The sequence below is a fragment of the Anarhichas minor genome, unplaced genomic scaffold (assembly GCF_050575085.1).
Source record: "Anarhichas minor isolate MPS153535 unplaced genomic scaffold, ASM5057508v1 ptg000025l, whole genome shotgun sequence".
In the NCBI taxonomy this organism is placed as follows: Eukaryota; Metazoa; Chordata; class Actinopteri; order Perciformes; family Anarhichadidae; genus Anarhichas; species Anarhichas minor.
The window spans coordinates 6,233,703-6,254,458 of NW_027466471.1; the positions used below are offsets into that span (position 1 = coordinate 6,233,703).

General features: G+C 43.2%; 1 protein-coding gene across 1 annotated transcript; it reads right to left on the minus strand.

Annotated features, from left to right (window-relative positions):
• Positions 1-23: 23 nt before the first annotated feature.
• On the minus strand, positions 24-17,824 carry lifra (LIF receptor subunit alpha a). Its single transcript, XM_076099235.1, has 18 exons — positions 17,619-17,824; positions 11,712-11,902; positions 11,400-11,536; positions 10,834-10,987; positions 10,338-10,613; positions 9,978-10,104; positions 7,555-7,691; positions 7,296-7,435; positions 6,898-7,051; positions 6,218-6,282; positions 5,723-5,960; positions 5,329-5,514; positions 5,117-5,218; positions 4,835-4,981; positions 4,550-4,687; positions 4,305-4,398; positions 4,118-4,184; positions 24-3,937 (listed from the first exon to the last, which is right to left on the minus strand). The coding sequence occupies exons 2-18, from the start codon at positions 11,791-11,793 to the stop codon at positions 3,218-3,220; spliced, it is 2,964 nt and encodes a 987-aa protein (XP_075955350.1). The 5' UTR covers positions 11,794-11,902; positions 17,619-17,824; the 3' UTR covers positions 24-3,217.
• Between the last annotated feature and the right edge of the window lie 2,932 nt (positions 17,825-20,756).

Here is a 20,756-nt window from a genome sequence, read left to right on the forward strand (position 1 = left end):
AAAGGAAAACACTGACAAAGTGACAAGTGGCCAGACAGATAACTTTATTGCCTTAAAACAAGTAGCATTTCAATTAGTGTTATTAGTGTTAACATTCACGTGTGAACTCAGAAGCACTTCACCGTCGGTCAATCAATAGTAAAGTATTCTGCAAAATATCATGGAATTTTAAAGCATTTTTCAGAAAATGAAAGCCTTTCTCGGGTGCGCAATACTTTAGTCATGTTGCCATGCACAACATTAGTCTGCGTTAGTGTTTTAAAGCTATCGGGTAACGTAAACATGGACTTTAAAGGATTTATGAGCCGCTGTTCTCTTAGTAGTATTTTACACAACATGCATCGATTTGTAAAAACATCTTAGGCCAGAGATGAAGATGTGTAACATAGCAAGCGTACACTGCTGTATGAAGCACAGAATTGTTATGTTCTACAGAGGAAATATTACTCCAATTAAAAACATGTATGGACAATGAAAAAAAAAAAAAAAAAAAAAGAAGGAAAATTGCATGTCAGCAGTTGCCACATTTGAGCCTGCGTGGTGATTATTCTAGTCCTGCTTACAATGCGTCTGGCTAAGCGACACTGCAGTGATGAGATCGGGATGCAAAGCAGGCTGAACTACTATAAGAGGACGGGATCACAATTCAAATTCAGTTTTCACGATTTTTCAATTATCATTATACAGTCAAAGTGTGATGCCTCCACATGTCGTAGGACTCTATGCATCTGGTGTCAACACAAACATTCGCCTTTACTCTCTCGAGAAAGCTGTTCGGTCAACATTGACTGCCTGTTGCAGCCTGGGGAATATCATTCTGTACTGTATAAGGAAATAAATTGACAATTATGTACAGTTGGTTGTATAAAAACAAAGATTTAGAGAAAAATTAAAAGGTGCCGTTTCGTTGATCCAAATCAACATAAAAGCATGTAACACACAGCGTTCATAGGTTGCTCTCCAAAGCCGTGCTTGTTTGAGAAAGCAGACTCCAAAGGAAAACAATCTGCAGGCATATTTAAACTCTCTTTAGTGACCCCTGATCTCACAATGCAGCTGGTTGGTTCACGCTCTACTAAGGCGAAAGGTGTACAATTCTTTCAACTACTTTCCCCAATGATCAGTGCTACAAGACAAAGAGAAAGAGGCGATACATTTCCCCCAGTAGTCAAAGAGGACTGCCTGCCTGTCGTCAGTTCATCAGTGGAGCCATCCATTAAAGTTAGTCATCAATCCTGTCACAGTAGTTTTTACTTAAAGCTTGTTGTCTGGAGGCACTGAGAAACAATAAAACCACAGGTCAGCAAGAAACTGGCTCTGAAAAATAGAAAATAAACATCCTGGTTACTGCTGGCTAACCATGTCAAAGGTTGTCATCTTTGCATAATGATGCTTTTGGGAAGCCGAGCCAATGGTGCATCCTCAACACCCGCAATGTACACGCGAGTGGAGAGCAAATGGAGTATGTGGAGTCTACTTTGGCCATTAGTGGCCTGTGTTTCACACCATAACGGAGATGCCAAAGTGCTGTCGGGCGAACCGATATTTACAAGGTCATTTCTACACATTTTTGTCAAAAACAAACAAATCAAAAACTAAGTGATAGCATTTCTGGAAATTCTCTATTCATTTCCCTGTATAGGATTTCTCCACTGTCCATTTTTCCAGTCACAAAATGTATAAGGAGGCTTCAGGACAAATCTGAAATGAAATGAAAAACAAAAACAAAACAAAAAACCTTAAAATGTATAGCAGACTAAGATCTCCCTAAAAACAAACAAGCACTCAAGCACAGCAAATCAACATCAAATGCATTATCTGCCACCTCTCTGAGCTTGAACATGAAGCGACCAAAGAAAAATAATTTCTCACAAGCACACACATATAATGTAACCAACGTTTAGATAGTTTCAGCGCTTGCTAAAATCCTTTGTACGCAACGCTCAGTGCCAGTGGGAACTGTACGTCCGATAAAATACATTTCTGAACTGCATTATTGTAACATATTCTTTTTTTCATTATACATAAACATTTAGGAGCAAGGCCGACATGGTGCAAATGTCTGGAAGCATTATATTTATCAAGAATCATCCGACACTGTAATAACCCATCCAAGTGAGTTCTCATACTTTGTTCAATACGAATCCCCTAACTCGAGGATAACGCGCGACACGTTGAAACATTAAGAAGAAGACACTGGCCTGACTGTGAAATGTATTTCTCAACAAGAAAAAAAAATTAAAAATACTGCAAAAAACCTTTACTGGTTAAAGAAAGAAACCAACAAAAACAGCCCAAAGTAACATAATAGTGTGTTTGCTAATTGAATTACATTAGTTTTTATTCATGTGCTAGCTTATATCAGTGTATATATCCACGGGGGCTCATCACCCACACAATTCCAGACAGCTCCACTCCTGTATATGTTTAAAATAATCACAAGTACATCTTTCAATTGACATCTCACCGTTCAGACAGTGATTTGTGAAAAATAGATCTGTTATGATAGGAGCTACCTTGGTACTGACCCAAGAGAGTGCCACCTATACATGCCTCTAAAATCATCTTTTCCTTTCAGTAGCTCATCAGCTGTCCAGCTGTCAGCGGACCGGCAGAAGACATGGATGCTGTCTGCTTAGCTACCTTCCGCCCAAACCGTTCTTTTGTAGTGTTCTTCCAAAAATAAAAATAAATGTCCCTTACTTTTACAGATCCGTCATTAGGTTTGAAAACTTCCTGCTTTCAGATTTCTTCTGTAGTGTGGCAAAGTTCACATCGACAAGAAATAAAAACATCTGAAATGCAAGATAAAAGCTGGATACAGCCAGCTGAAACACAGGATGTGCCGTTGCTAAATGCCCATCATGGGGAGTAAATATGGGTTGAAAAGAGGTATGACGAAAGAGATTTGCTGTCAGAATAGAAAGGATTTGATATACAAATATACAGGTTTTGATTTATGATATTTGCATGACGGAGAAAATCAACAATATTTCTGGATGTTTGGAATAAACACCTTAAATAGCACGATTGAGCTGCTTCCAAAGTGCAACTGTAAGAATGTAGTGCTACATCAGGGGGGATATTTACCGACACTGTACGGGTGAGGCTTGTTTGATGCATGACACTGGTAACAGCAATGAATCAGAAGGTTTTCTGTTACTCCCCCTCCCCCATCCTCCCCGGCCTGACTGCTAGTAGTGAGCATGAGATGATTTCATGGTTTAGTGGATGATAGCAGGTTGGTGAACCAGGTCGCCGCCGACGATGATCGCCTCTCATCTGCATGCTCCTCTCCGTCAGGGAGGAGGAACTGAGTGGAAGCAATTGAGGTGGGCGACCCGAGAGAGGGTGCCAGGCCGTCGTTCTCCCCGGCCTCCACAGGGGAGTCCAAATGCCAGGAGCTCTGGGGTTTGTAGCCCCCGGAGCTGGCAGCCTGGGGCTCGAAGAAAGGCTCGGGTGACGCTAGGTCTGTGTCGTCACTTGGGGCTCGAGATTGCATCTGGGGCCGGTAACCTCCTCCTCCTCCTCCTCCTCCTCCTCCTCCTCCTCCTCCTCCTCCTCCTCCTCTGCAGAAGGACAGATCAGCCTGGGGTTGGTGGCCCTCGGAGGAGCCCTGCGGATCCAGCTGGAAGACCAAGGAAGACCCTGAGGTCTGGATCCCCGTGTACGTTACATCGGTGCGTGCCGAATCCAAAGAGGACGCGGAGGAAGACGAGGAGTCTGGGAAGCGCGGCCTTATGGGGCGCTCGTCTACCACGTGGTTGTAGTAGCGCAATGAAGCCGGCTCATCGGTGTCAGCTGGCTCGTCTCCCAGCCCGTCTTCATCCTCTTCCTCTTCGGGAATGACGACGAGCACCTCTTTGCTAGAATCCCACTCGGGCCTCTCCACCATGTGGACCAAACTGTGGGGTGATGGCTTCACATCCAGTGGCTCCTGTAAGACACACCGGGTGTTCAAACACTCCACTGAGTAAGTTTCAACGGGAGACGACCACCGTCTTCTCACAAGGGACGATCAAAAAATAGGGAACGCTCAATTGTAATTTCTTTAAATAGAATTAGCACTTGATTAGTTTAGTGGTGAGGGTCATATTGAATTAGACTCGTACTGTACCTGTGACCTGGACCAATCGCCGGGCAGCTTGGGCTCGGGTATGTCTGGATAGAACGCCTTTTTCACCCTGGTGACCAAGCAAAATGTTACTTTAAAATAACATCAACTAGAACTACCGTCTCAGGTTGAATGCCTCCAGCAACCAGTCAGACAGACAACCCAAAAAACCGCAGCAAAACACACTCACCATTTCCTTTTCTTGTAGCAAACGAACATGACGATGACCACGAATACGGCTGTGATTCCCAAGGAAGCCAAGATTTCCAGTATCAGCCAATCAGCTGTCAGGACAAGACAGTAGGAATAGTACTTATTAGACTTTAAGCAATAGAACATCTATTCATAGGTGCAATATTCTGTAGCCTAAAATAAAAGTAATGGTTGTAGAATAAGCAGTTGGAGCTAGACACACATAACTACACATTCACGTACTGTATGGCTCCAGCGTTATGGAGGCAGTGACACCTGTGTCCTCGCCTGCTGAGGTGTAGGCCTTGACAGTGAACTTATAGGAGTCTTCAGAGAGGCCTTTTACTGTGTAATACCTGCTTCCTAGGTCCAACAGATTGGCTGTTCAAAGGACAGGGTGAAACGCCACGGAGAGGCGAGGGAAGGAAAGAAAAGGGAGACAAAAAACGAGAGAAATGAGGATGTGCGAAAAGAAATGCTTTTCGCCGAATGCCGTCATGAATCACACATGCATTTGTACACGTTTACCGAGAAGCTTGAGCTCGGAGCCGCTACTGACGTAAACGTTGTAGCCCAGGAGGAAGCCTCTTCTGTCGACCAGCGGGATCTCTTCCCAGGTCAGGAGAATGTCAGAGTTCTGCTGGGTGGTTGTAAGTCTGACAGAAGCGGAGGGGACTGTGGGAGACGAGAGGGCGGGAGGAAGCGAGAGTGAACAGAAGAGATGGGTCGGAGCCGGCATAACAGAGAGTCAGCGATAAAAATGCGATTTCTGAAGTCAATGCTTCCGCTAACACGCCGTGCTGTCCTTACCCAGCTCCTGCATGTATCCCTGCCAGCGCTGCAGCAGCTCTGGTGCCTCCGAGGTGATACTGTACAGGGAGATGTAGTACATCACGCCCGGCTGGAAGTCGGCTGAAGGCAAATATTTAAAACAGGTTTAAAACACTGTCCATGGCCAAAAATAACACGGTACAGTACATTTGAAATATGCTGAAAACATGGAGGCATCGATGCCGGCATACCTGACTCAACGGAGACGTTGGTGGTTCCGGCGGCCACCTTGATCCACCTCACAGGGCAGTTCCACTTGCAGGAGGCCTCATACCATTCTACCACAGAAGCGCAGGTGGTGTTGTCGTCGCGCTGCCAGAACAGAGGGAAGCCTCCGTCCGTATAAACGGCCCTGGACACGGAACCGGGTTCCACATCTGGAAAGGTGAAAATATGAATACAGCAATGTAGAAACTGTGTGTCTCCATGTTGTTTTATAACGTGTAGTAACTGTTGCTTTCAAGAGAAAAGTGTTTTATGACTGTGGAACCAAAGAGACGGTTGCTTTCTGTGCTAAAAAATGGACAGAAAACACAAGATATATATATATACATACACACTTAAATACACTCCATTTCCACGTACCTGTCAGACGTAGTGGTATATGTACACTTGCAGGTTGAGACACCCCCGCGGCGTTCCTCGCAATGACGGTTGCCGTGACCTTGTCGTCACCGCTGACGGTTGCGATCTGTGTGAGGTTGATTACTACCGCAGAAGTATCCGGTAAGAAGAATTCTGTGCGCTGTCGATTTTCCTTGGGGCTCCAGAACGTAACTTCATAACGTGTGATCAGACCATGGCTTTGTCTTTGTGTCAGAGGCTGGAAGAAATCAAGGGAAGGGGAAGGAAGTCAGGAAAACCGGTCAAGAGAGTAAAAGGAGGAAGAGGAAAGAAAGCCAGAGACAAAGCATAACGATTAAAACAGAAGAACCCTGGCAGGAACTTGCATCGTCTGATTGTGGTCTGTGTGAACATGCTGTAAATCTGTGCTCCCTGCAGTAAAACAAATCGTTTGTAAATCTACAATTAAAAACTAGAACAATTCAAGTCAAAGACAAAAAACAAAACAAAACGTACCTTCCAAATGACCTGCGCAGTGTAGTCTTTGTTAATCCACATCCACACATCAAGAGCATCTGGAACTGAGAGAAAAAACATCTGAAAATGAACACAAAAATCACAGAGCAACAAAGGATGAACACTAAAAATGTAAAATAAATCTCTTGAGCATGAAAGTTTATTATTGATCTTGTAAACAGCAGGGTCCACTTCCTTACGTCCCCATACGAACTCCTGCACTCAGTGGGGTTTACAGTAATAAAATGTCTACCTTCTTTTGTTACTAACAAAGTGAAAATATTACATTTTAGTTATACTTCGGCGCAATTAGTAATAATTATTTTTAGATTATATCAGCACGTAGCAACATGAATTACTAGCTACAAGTCAATAAACATGAACCTGCTATCACAGGCCAGAAACAATTAGTCGATTGTTGATCGATGCTCAATTTATCATTTCAGTTTTTTATCATTAATCAGTTCCAGCTTCTAAAATGTGAGGATTTGCTGATTTTCTTTGTTTTGTTTTAATCAATTTGGGGTTTTGGACAAAACAAGCAATCGGAAGACATCACTTTGGGCTCTGACAACTTGTGATGTGAACTTTTCACTATTTGCAAAACCTTTATAGACGAAACCATTATTCAAAGACTTGAAATCTGAAAATGAAAGAGTCACCACAAACAAACCCTTTACCATAAGTGTTGGTTTTGAAGGAAAGCGGCTTGCTCCAGCTTCCCCAATTCCAGAAATTCTGCTGGGCACCACAGCGGACTTGAACGCTGTAATCCTCATCGGGGACGAGGTCTGACAGGACCACCGACCGCAGGCCCAGACCGGAGAAGGTACGCTGGACACACGAGGATGAGATTTCGTTACTGTCTGGTACATCGACGGGTCGCACCCGTGGAGAGAACATGCCGATACAAGCGTGCGTTCGTAGAGAGTGATGTGGTTGGTCGTTAGCGGGTTGTAATGGATATGTGGTAGAACAATGGAAGTGATCTGTCTGACTGGCATATGCACCAAAGAAAAACCGGACAGTGGTCTTTCCCTGCAACACACAAACATTAGCATGCACGCAGACAACTCACCTTTGTTTTGTACCCTTGGGAGGAGAGCTCTACCTGGCAGTCAAGAGCCAGAGAGGAATAGATGTACTTCCACCGCCACAGCACAGTGGTGTTCCAGGCATGGACAACAGAGTTCAGGCTCTCTGGTGCTACTGGACGCACTGAGGAGAAAGGGTGAAACAACAATCAGTGTGCTGTTTTTTTATTTTTATGTCCATGTTTACCTTTAATTTAAAAAGAAAAATGCTATAAATTCTTCCGTTGAGGGTGAAACAGCTACCTCTGTGCCTGAGCTCAGCAGAGTCAGTGAGGACGTGCCGGCCAAGAGGATTCGCGGCTACCAGGGTCCAGTTACCCTCCCACTGGGCCACACGCCACTCGTCATGCTTCTTCTGCATCCTGCTAAAATCACATTTCCTGCAAAGAAAACAAATAATAAAAAATAAAGAACAGATTAAAATAAAATAAAGAGCAGATTAAAATAAAATAAAGAGCAGATTCGGTAAGAATGTGAAAATAAAAACAATTTAATTTAATGGAAAATAAAATGTAACCACTTCACAAAACCTCACAGGTACAAAGACACTCATAATGTAACTCGTCTTCAAGCCAGCCGTCTGACGGTTCCTGTAAAAGGTCTGGCAGACAGCCAATACACTATCAATGTTAAATGGACACACGCAAGCAGCAAGTGGTTACTTAGACTAAGTGCATTATATTTCTTGTCATCCTCTCTCTCTCTCTCTCTCTCTCTCTCTCTCTCGGCTGTTTTTTTTTTTTCTGGGCTGAAAACAATTTTTTAGAGAAAGGCAATCATAAATAATGCAGGGATCATTTCTCAGAAGAAAAGTGACATTAAACCACATCCTGGCTTGTCAATGTCATTCCATCTCTACCACCTCTGTGTCCTGGACCATTAGTCAGGTACAGAGACAACAGAACGTTTAGGTTTGTTTTTTTCCAATGTGTCCACAACCGTGAACATATCTTACAGACTTTTCACACGTAACCTGTTTCGTTGCCGTTTGTTGCTTCGTTTAGGTGGCGATTTACGTGACGCGGACGCAATTGACCGTTGGTTTGGCTGGTTATAGCCACAGGATTTTGTGATAGCAGATATGCGAGTTTAGCATGACTATTAAAAAGCTACTCTCATGTTTAATTAATATAGGACCCTAGCCCTATTTTTAGGCCTCTGCTCGAAAATTGCATACCCATACACAAGAGAGTCCCCAGCTCTAACTACAAGGTCTATTTTAATCATTTTGATGCTAGAATACTGGTAACACTTGTGAGATGTGTTGAATTGTGTAAATATTGTGTATATGTTACTGGTTAATAACTGATACACTTATGGCACAGCTCAAATTGAAACATTTCTAGGTTCACCTGAAAAAAAGCACTTGTATTGAACTTCTTTTTTTTTAAAATAATGCAGCTGCACGCCTAAAAATACGCCACAGACATAGAACAACACGTTTTACATGTCCTCACAACATTTTGTGAGGACATTTTACTTCGATTGAGTGAAGCAGGCCAGCATAAATGGTCATAAAAATCAAAATTTTGATTTTCGGAACCAGCTGTTGCATTGCTGTATACTAATTTTATATAATATATAACTAAATATTAACTATATATTCACTTTTCTTATCACTAAGAGTGTTCAATAATCCTAATAAATCAGTTTGACACCATTTTGAATAATTTTGAGCAGTTATGATGTGTCATATCTGTCATTCATAACAATAAATGGCTCATAATGTGTGTCTATGTGACCCTGGTAAGGCCTGTGATTGTCCGATTTACTCGTGTGAGAGCTTTTTAGATGCGGGATAGTCCAACGGGAGCCATGCGGGGGTGTTTGATCGTATCCGGGTCTGTTTACTGACTAAAAATCGCAAAATGCAGGGCGAACCCCCCTCTCTACATGGATTGCTCCACCTCAGAGAATCGTCTAGCTGTCGACTAGCTGTGCCGAAATCGGCTGGAATAAATCCGTTTTACATCGCCAAAACCGTCAAAACGTAAGTTTTTTTACCCAATTGCGTTTCTCGTGACTTGTGACTGATGTTGGCATGTATACCCATAACTTTTGAACGGTTTGAAAGAGAGTAATTTCGACGACGCTGTTCGTCTACGGGTCGAATCACGCCCCTCCTGCATGTCTTCATCCACCATGTGCGGTCCCTGCTTCGTGATCAGAGAGCCATAGAGAGAGCATAGGTTGTCGATTTTTGGCCAAAATTGTGGCAAATCTTCTAGATATCTTTCAGATATGATACTAGTTCATGTATAATTGTGTTTGCAGTGTTTACAATGGCTGGTATGATGATGTTGCTCGGACTTTTCCCGTTAATTCGATATTTAATATGTCTGGAGCAATAATCATATTTCTTTATGAAAAATGCTTTCTACGACACGCTGAATGCTACACACTCTAAAACAGCCCCCCGTGGGGGGCTCTCGGGTCCTATGGGTTCACTTTTTGCAGGTCGTGAGCTGTTATGAAACAGATCTCCGAATCAGTGATGTGTCGAGCTTGTGTCCTACTCCATGGATTTTAGCATCTGCAGCCTGCTTTTTGTGTCTGAGTGTGTTGCAGTTCTGCTACTCGACCCCGAGCCCTACGGTTTCCACCACAGCACAAGGTTTCAGGTCAGGTTACAGCCATCTTGCTGAGTTTTATTGTGACTGTGGTACCTGTTGTTCAGCGTGTAGCTTGTTCCTCGTTTGCCGTACAAGCGTGTGTCTCGTCCTTCGTTCCACTGGCACACAGCTGAGATTAAGTCATGAGTCTCGCACACAAAGTCACTGGGCAGTGGTGGATCTGGGGAAGGGGACAACGTGTAGACACTCAATGGCATAATCATGTACACACAGAAATAAAGTTCACATAGACAGAAATAACTACCAGGAATTTATTCTAAATATCTCAGCCGCAACATCATATTTACTTCTGTGCCGACTCCCTCTCTCTCTGTCAATCCATGCACATTCACCCATCTTCCATAAGACGACCATTCACACTTCAGTTCTTATCCGAAGAGTAAATCCTCTTACATCCAACAAACACCACCGATCCCCAAGGGTCCGACTTCAGCTTGTCGTTACAAATGACGTTGGTTCCCGTCTGGTGGGAGAGTCCCTGATTCACAGCCGTAACAGCGTAACTTCGCCTACTCAGTCGCGTCTCGTGCATGACCGTGTTGCCGTATTTGATGGTACCGAACTGCTTCCCCTCCGCCATAATGCAACAGAAGGTGGTGTTGGCCCCCACGGGTACGATTCTGTCCTGGGGTAACACCTGGATTTTCTTATTGCTGGGGAGATCGTTTCCTAAATAGACAGAGCGAGGGAGGAAGAAGTGAGACAAAAGGGGAGAGGGCGATATAAATAGAGATCTATATTTGTTTTGGCTTAAGGAAGAGATTTCAAAGAGAAAAATAATTGAAATGATCATCCCAAATTGACAGGTCAGGCAATGCAGCCTCTATGTTTCTCTAATTATCGCTGTCCTATGATGTATACGGATGTAAATATTGCCCCCCCCCCTGACCTTGAAGTATCTGAGTGTTGCTCCAGTCACTCGTCGTCTCTCCGTCTCGTGAGCGGATTCTGACGGACAGCGATGTGCACTCCAGAGGTTCGACTGAGGTCCAGTCCCACTGGTGCCGTCCGCTCTCCTGATTCACCGTCACGGACACCGTGTCCTGCAGGCAATACACCGTGAGGGGCAGATGGAACATGAAGCGGGTGGACGATCGCTGGTGATCACAGTCGTAGCTCGAGCAGGAAAATAATTATTACTGTACTGAATTATCATGCCAATTAAGCTACGAAAGCAAAATGTGCGGCCAAATAAACTAAATATAATGGCTAATATGAGGTCATTGCAGACATGTCTGGTACCAACGTATATCAGCCAATTAATGAGGATTATTACGTTGTTGTGGGTGGCATAACATCTATATCAGAGGATATATTATTATTAGATTTTTAAAACTGCAAATATCAACAGGTCGGGCTAAAGCTCCTCTCACATGAGAATGAAACCGACTTGTAGCACAGCTGTGCAATGAGAGAAGCACGAGAACGAATGAAATTAAAGAGAAGTGCTCTTACGTAGAAGACAGTTATATTGAATTCAGTTCTCAGAATCAGGAGGTCGAAGGTTGCCGCTGCTCCTCCCAGCCAGGATATGGACAGTTGCTGTGTAGACCTGTTAGCTGACAGGCTCACCTGCTGGGGTACAGTAAGGACTAGAAGAAGAAAAAAAAGAAGATCGGGACAACAATAAGGGATTTAAATGGTTTTAGTATCAGACCCGTAGAAACAGAGAGCCAACCTTTCCACGCGGACCAGCTACGTTACATACACAGCATTCAACATCACGCTGCATTGAGAAGTTTTCCCTGCGTGTAGTTCGGCCCTTACCAGCTATGACATGTACAGCCGTGAGGCCCAGGAGGACACAGGTGAGCCACAGAGGGCTCCAGTTAGGCTTTGAGCAAGGCATGGCGGTCAACTGGCCGAGTCCCTGTCTGCAGATCCTGAGGTGGTGGTCCTCTCCACTACAGCAACACCGTGCTAGACATTTAAGAGGCAAGACACAGACGCAGGGTGCCCTGTGGGAAAAGACAGCACAGAAGAGAGGAAAAAGATTAAACTCCTGTCCTGAAGACTGTCAACACTCAGGTTGTTGTTGTGGCGTCGTGGTGAGGGCGGGTGTTGTGAAACTGTGAAGTTGGGGTCACGCAAACACAATGTGTTTATTTTGTGGAATATTCTGTCGGCGTGCACGCGGTAATCTCATTAAATGTCTCAAGGTTTGGATAGTTTGCTCGTATCAATGATCGGTTTGTGGGGAAGAGCTGCATTCTGTTGCAGCATTCTTGAATGCCTGCAATGATTCCCTGCCAACTCCCAATTGTTGTACGAATGTATGCCAAAGTCAGAGGCACAGCTGCCAGGAAAATCCAACACCAGCACAAGAAAACACATCTCTCAGGCAGCTGCTTTCAGGCCAGATGTGGAAACACACAAGTAAGACAATGCTGTTTATACAAAGCGTGCCCGTGTTCCTTATCCAGTTCCCCTGTACTAAAGTAGACTGTAAGAAGTGGACGTAGTCACCGTGACCTCACCTATTGGTTTGTGGACTACGATTTTGAGGCTTCGAGTTTGGCATTTTGGCCGTCGCCATCTTGTTTTTTTGCAAAAGTGATACGAGAGGGTGGAGCTAAGTACGACCAAATGCTGAATGAGACTGAAAACACTCTGTGAAAGGGTTAAAGTTGTAACACGAAAACTTCCCGACCGAACAACGCTGTGGTAGAGACCTGTCAATCACAAGGTAGCCCCGCCCTAAAGCATTCCCTGCTCTATGGTCTATTTAATTCTAAATGTGACCACCACTTAATAAATGAACATCATGCTGTATTGAAACTAGAGATTGAGACCATAAACTCATGTTCACAATGTTTACTGAGGGAATAAATCAAGAGAGAAGTAGAGTCATTTTCTCATAGACTTCTATACAATCAGACTTCTTTTTGCAACCACCCTGCTGGCCATTTGAAAGAATGAGAGTTTAAGGCACTTCTGCATTGGCTTCACTTTGCAGACACGGAGGTTGTCGCCTGGTACTAGAAGACTTGGTCTTGATGGTGATCTACAAACAACTGCTACTATCTACTAGTATTGGTTGTTTCTGACGTTTTACAGACCAAAGGATTAACCAAAAATATTCAGCAGATTAATCTTCAACGATAATAATCATTAGTTTCAGCCCTTATAAAGAATATGATCAAAAACTTGCCATGCAATAATTGCGTAAGAATGGAACCAACAAAATCACATTAAAAAGTGACCAGAACAAGATACAAAGTCTTTCAGATCGCCATTGGTTTACTGCAAAAACATCTCGGTAGGGAATACAAAGTCGGGTCAATGTCCAACCTGTAGTGCATGTGACCGCTGTTCTCTACAAATAGAAAGACAAGATGCCCGATTACACCACAAAATAACATGTTGCAATGAATGAGCCTCGGGCTTGATGAGTCTGTGTGTGAATGTTCAGTGTCAGTTGAACAGTGTTCAGTGTTAATTCTCTGTTATCGTGTGTTTAACTGTGAACGAGAAGCTGCAGTGCAGTTTGTCTGGTTTCCCCCCTGGGACAGGCTGGCACAGGCCTCAAACAGCTCGGTAGCTCGATAAAACAATGCTCTCAAGTGCCGCCATGCCCATTACTGCCACAACACGACCTCAACGCAAGGATACACACACAGACGGACCAGCAAAGCGTCTTTGGCAAACAGACAAGTCAGATTCTGGTAATAGATAAGTTGCAGTGAGCAAAACAAGCTGCTACAGGTGCCACATGCTGCCAGTGTATGGTGAAAAACAAAATACTGGTTTCAGGGAAGAGAAAGCTTACATTACGGGAAAGAAGGACAGACACACATTTTTTTGTTTTTAGCCTGCTTATCTAACTAAACTGCTCAGAGTTTCATTCCAAACCACCAGTTGTTTTGGTTTCATTTCTATCAAGACTCTGGGGACAGAATGCAGATACAGAGATCAAACGCAAGGATAAAAACAAGAGGCTACTGGAAATACTGACATGTGTGTAGGTCAGATAAAAAAGGATTCCTAGGAGCTTTTAAGAACATTAAACGTATTGTTAAAAATCTAAAAATTCAAAAAAGACCCAAGCAAAAAACAACATAAAATTTTGTTACAACAGCTAAATGACAGAACACGGCCTGTTTATGAAGTCTAAAGGAACATCTTTGAGAATCCTTTATGTGGTCCACTATGGACTTTTTCTTTCCTTTCAGACCACTTCGCAGCAGTGGGAGTGAGGGAGGAGTTTCAAACCTGGAATGTGACTCTACTGCCGGCTCCTAAAGCGGTTTCACATATGGTCTTAAAAGAGCAAATTAAACCTAAACGCATGAAGTTGAAGGCCACGTCCATTGAGGTTGCTGTTTTCAATGCAAATTTGTATTTACTTTTTTATGTTAGTGTAACAGCCGGCGGCCTGCTGCTGCTGCTATTAATACTGTGTAAATACTGCAGAGCCTCTATCTAGCAACTTGGCTATTTCTGTAGCCAAAGAACACACGAAACGTTCACTACTCTCAGTGCGACTTCTTTACTTCGACGTGGGTAACAAGGAAATTTGGCTGAGGGGGGGTTTTAAAAGTCTTCTGGCGTGTTGCTGTCTTCAAAAACCTCACCTCCAGATGAAATTCAGAGGCATGGCTCAACATAAATACAGCTGTGTGTGGAGTCAATGTTTCACACACACGTGTGTGTCTGAACCAAAAAAGGGCTTCTGAGCCCGTTGCAGTGCCGAGCGGGTCCCCACATGAAGAGAGCAGTCCTGGATCCTAGCGATTTTTCCAACTTCAGCACCAGACTGAAACATTTAACAACCTCCAATATATACTAATACCGTCTGAGCCCTGCAAAAAAAAAGAAAAAGATACATAGTGCACTGATGGGAAGTGGGGGGGTACATATTCTGGGAAATCTCACCAAGAAACTGATAGCTACAAATGCACACAAACACGCAAATCAATATTTCTCTGCTGGGCTCTGATCCTTGTCCTTGTAGTGGTAATAAATGTGACCACACACTACAAAAAAATAAAACCACGAGGAGGGTGCTGTTACTTAAAAACCCAAGGCCAGACCTCATCCGTACGCCTGCAGTGGTTCTATTTTAGGAAAGAAAAGCCTCACCTAACTAACTCCGCCTCGTTCCACACTGGACTTTGCCACTGTTCTGTTTGACCATTCAGCTGTGCGGGGTAAGCCGTGGAAAATGGCACACAGAATATACTGCGGACGACTGACCGCCCTGTGATGCAATCGTTTCTCGGAACCTGAAATTTGCTCAGTGCGAAAGGCCTCGTTTGTCCCCCGTTCTTTCCACAGTAGCTAAACTCTGGTCGTCAAATACTGAACACTCTCAGTCAGGACGTGCAACACACAGTCCAGCATTTAGTCAGGGATTGTGCAAGTCACAAAACAATCACGGTGACTGCCGAGTGCATATACGATGCATGTTTGCTTTGACCTGGAATTAATGGTTAATTAATCTATTGATATTTTTGAGGGGGGGAAAAGTCAGTTATTTACATTTTGTCGACCTATTTATTGATGAAACAGTAGTTTCAGTCTAAAAGACATCCTGAAGTTAAGTTTAAAGTGGAATGTTAATCCCGCTGCAGCAAAAACCCGGACAAAAATAAAAAAAGAATTGAAGCCGCAGCCAAATTTACTCCGAAATACCTCAGCTTTTCATATGCACTTTGCCGCGGGGCAGTAGTAGAGATTTTATACTTACACAATAAACACAGCCACCAACCTTTCAGCACCTCACTATCGCAACCACTTTTTTTAAACTAAGAATAAAACCTCTGTTTATATACTGTTGTCTTTACTAAAACCGTGTGGGGTGGCAGCTGAAGCCGAACTGTATGTTCTCGGCCTACACTCAGCGACGCTGTCATTACGCTGTCATACGATGACCACCGCGGCCAGAAGAAATAAGCACACAGTGCCTCTAGTGTACTATAGAAGTGCGGTGACGTTTTGAAACATGAGCTAAAGTGGCTGCTGATTATGTTTGACCCTCGGATGGGACGAGAGAGAGAGAGAGAAGACCGGATGCAAGTGAAAAGTGCAGAGTTAACGGGTGAGTGTGTGCTCTGACCTCAGTGGAGAGGGGACATTCATTCCTGTGTGTGTGTGTGTGTGTGTGCGTGCATGTCATTTCCTTCCTTCCTTGCCTTTCCCTCTAATCCTTAATGAATGTAAATCTTGAAAGCAACAGGAAGTGAGTAAAAAAAATTAAAAAACTGAAAAGTCACTTGAGAAGTACACAATTTGCTTTTATATTATTTTGCTTTTAAATGACTGTCTTAAGATAATAAAACTACCCACACACACACACACACACACACACACACACACACACACACCGGGAGTCAAAAGCATTCCAGTCCAACTCTGGGAGAAATCCACAAACCAGTCTGACCCTTTTTAGCACAGACACAACCAAGTGAGAACACACAAACAGGGCGGCCATTGTCCTGCAAGGTACGAGTCGGCGCCTTCTAATCAGTTTGTTATGACTAATGTTCAGTGTTTCATGCATTGAGTAATACTGCGATGAGCTCACAATTTTTATGTTGTGTCCTGTTCCCAGTGTTTTTTTTACAGAATAAATCTGCCTTAGTCCAATATGAGGATGAATTGCATAAAAACGTACTACCTGTTTTTTTACAATTCATCCTCATATTGGACTAAGGCAGATTTATTCTGTAAAAAAACACTGGGAACAGGACACAACACAAACAACTGTTCTTCCTTATAATACTGAAGGGTGACAGCTGTTTAGGAATGATTGCTAAGACACCGTAACTGTCTCCTTTTTATTATTATTTTTCTGTTTTAAAAAAGTGGTACAGTTCTAAAAAAGACCTCATTAAAACATATTAAAATAATTAGTATGTACTGTAAGGTAGCCAACTATTGAGTAGGGTATGTTAAATGATGTAATCTAGATTAGAGATCATTTCTCCACCTAGTTCTGTGTCAGAACACACTTTATGTGTACAGCTAGAAGAACAGCTCGTCTTGTGTGCATGCAGACCGCACACCATAGTGTAACATGGTCCTGATCGGTTTGAGACCAAGAGAGCGAGAGCAAACAGCCTATGATCTATGCTGTAGCATTCAAAATATTAAAACATGATCATTGAAAATGAGTTGATCTGAACAAAACAACCATGATGACGAAAACAATTCCGTTGTCATACTGTCACATCACAACTTTGGGGTCCCAACTAACGTGACACAAGCATAATAATAGCAGACGGGCCTGTTTACTCAACACTTATTAGCTGTTTATATGTAATAGCTAATTTTTTTTTCCAATTCTGATTAAGGTCCTCCAGAAAAAAAAAAGTGGCGAATACAGCAGGTATCCCAAAGTGCATCATCACAAAACAGTTTGCATCATTAGCATTAGCAACTGGGCAGCATGATGGGTAACGTCTTATCGTAAACATCGAACAGACGGTGATAACACTCGGTTAGCCATCATTTCAACAACATCTTATCAAAGGAGGCAGTGTACTTAAATTGTACGGGCTGGGTTAAATGATAAAAAAAAATAATTAAAATTCACTTGTCAGCCAGCACCCCACCACACACACGCAGAAGAGGCCACTGGTGTTTGGAAAAACACGGCTACCGTTAGCTTCAGTAATGTTAGCTGTCATCTACGGACTCCCGTTAAAAGTTCACAAATAACACAACAATTACCTCTGATGTAGCAAGAAATCCTTTTCAGTGCTGTTGAATATGTCGGCTAAATATATCCAATATTCAAGTTCTTAAAATCCTGCCCCCGTGCTGGTCTGCGCTGCTGTGTAGTAAAACCTATGAGTAAAACCATTCCCAATGAATCCAGAGGAGGCTGGGATTACTGGAATAGAGCGAACCAGGCGTTTGATTGACACTTGTGCTGACCAATGGGCTTCCACTATACGATTTGTTTCACTTGGGAGAGGGCGTAGTCCTGCCGCATTAAAGTCATACCGGAAAGACGGTTCCATAAATAAGAGTCACGACACCAGTCCAAACCTCTCGTCAGGACTCTGCTGGAGACGATTTTACCGATTGTGTGGCTTCCAATGCCAGAGGCGTTAACTAGAGTAATGTGAAAGTAAGCGTGGAGATGCTCATGTGCAATACAACGACCCCCTGTAATTATTTCTAACATGTGATGTAAACTTTTCTATGCCGTAACACGTTACATCTAAATGCACCTCTTGACCAATTATTGATTGTAATACCTACACAATAAACTACACAATGATGAATTTGACCCAAAGAATTCAGCCAAATAATTACGGAATGTATAATCAGGGCTTGATGGGGGTCCGTGTACGTTTTAGTCATCTGTTTTACCAAAGAACCAAAGTCAAATAACGAGCCGTATTTCGTTTTTGCAAATCCCTTTTTTGTTTTTTCCTTTAAAACGAGACGAAGAGCACAACAGGTAACCCGGAAACAAGAATATTTCAAAATAAAAGTGAAGGCAATATAATGACCGTATGCAAGAAATTAATAAATAAATAAATCTCGGCTGATGGGAGTGTGTTAGCATCAGTAGTTGACTACATGCTGTTTAATATTCATTTATCAATGTACACAGCAATAATCAACTTTTCGATTAATCGGTGCATTGTTTGATGCAATACAGTTCGTGATATACTTTAATCAAAGTCATTTTTGTGTTCACAGAAATGTTGCTGTTGGCACTGATATTTATTTGTTGCTGTTCGCACTGATATTTCTTTGTCCACTGTATTGTGTTGATTTAGTGAACGCAGAGTGTAGCCGGTAAGGACACGCAAAGTAAATGTTCACCCGTTCTACCACTAGATGGCACTATAAGTGTATTTAAACCATCAATTTAGTCATATTTACCTGTGCTTTTGTTAATTATCTAGCTTATTATTATCGCCTACAGAGCCAACAGGTCTGTAGACGACGCAGTCAACTTGGCCCTTCATTTCATCCTCCAGCATCTGGGATCCCCAGGAACCTACGCCAGGATCCTGTTTGTGGACTTCAGCTCTGCCTTCTGCTGCAGGACAAGCTCTCCCAGCTGCACGTGCCCGACTCCACCTGAAAGTGGATCACAGACTTCCTGTGTGACAGGAAGCAGCACGTCAAGCTGGGAACGCACGTCTCAGCCTCTCGGACCATCAGCACCGGTCCCCCCCCAAGGCTGCGTTCTTTCCCCTCTGCTCTTCTCCCTGTACACGAACAGCTGCACCTCCAGTCACCAGTCCGTCAAGCTCCTGAAGTTCGTGGATGACACCACCCTCATTGGACTCATCTCTGGTGGGGATGAGTCCGCCTACAGGTGGGAGACTGACCATCTGGTGACCTGGTGCGGTCTGAACAACTTAGAGCTCAACGCTCTAAAGACAGTGGAGATGGTTGTGGATTTCTGGAAGAATGCAGCCACACCAGCCCCTATCACCCTGTGTGACTCCCCCGTCGACGCGGTGGAGTCCTTCCCCTTCCTGGGCTCCATCATAACCCAGGACCTCAAGTGGGAGCTGAACATCAGCTCCATCACAAAGAAGGCTCAGCAGAGGATGTACTTCCTGAGGCAGCTGAAGAAATTCAACCTGCCAAAGACAATGATGGTGCATTTCTACACTGCCATCATTGAGTCCATCCTCTGATCCTCCATCACGGTCTGGTACGCTGCAGCCACGGCCAAGGACAAGGGCAGGCTGCAGCGCATCATTCGCTCTGCTGAGAGGGTGATTGGCTGCAACCTGCCGTCCCTCCAGGACTTGTTCACTTCAAGAACCCTGAAGCGAGCAAGAAAGATTGTAGCCGACCCCTCTCACCCTGGACAACAACTGTTTGTGCCCTTTCCATCTGGCAGGAGGCTGAGGTCCATCAGGACCAAGACCTCACGACACATGAACAGTTTCTTCCCGTCGGCAGTCGGGCTCATTAACAGAGCCCGGGACCCCCACTGACTCTGTCATCCCCAGGACAATTTCCTACCGGTCACTCCCCTGCACATCCCTTCTATTACACTCGACACTTTTACACTACACTTACATCTCACTTGTTTATAGTCCTGTTATCTGTTCGTTTGTGCACTTTATTTTATATTTCACTTTATTTTATGTTCCACTTTATTTTATATTTTTCTGTAAATTTTAATGTTTCTACTTTCCACTGTTGATTGTTGTTGATTGTTGTTAAATGTTATGCACCTCCCGTCATGTCAAATTCCTTGTATGTTCAACATACCATGGCAATAAACGGTTCTGATTCTGATTATTGATACAGATTTATTTAATGCTGATTATTTCATCTGATATTTCATGTTTATGGTTAATTTGCATTAGTTGTATACATCATGTATTTACTTGTTATATTTGTGTCATTCAGAGTCCTGTTTCATATTTGTCAGTAAGGCGTGAAAACCCAAATATGCCTAAAAGTATCCAATGTGTAAGTGTCAGCCAGATGCCCAAACCACAGAACGTTGCTGTTGCTTTCATACATGTACGTGTGTAGATATGAATGTGTAATATACGCACATGTAATATACACACTGTGACACATTCACACGCCTATGTGAACACAGCAAAACCTACGTTGTTTTGGTACTAAGCACACTACTATACTAGGGGTTTGTTTGTAACTTATTTGGAATAAAATACAGTGGCCGGTGACAATCCTTTGTTGTTTTTCTTCTTGTACATTGTGTTCATAAATGTAGAAATTAATTAGTTGTATGTATTAATTTGTTATTACATGTAATCAATTCAATGCTACTTTCATCATGATTCAAAAAAAGAAAATGATGCAAAACAATGAACATTTTCCCTGAGCTGGAAAAATAAAACGCACAAACAA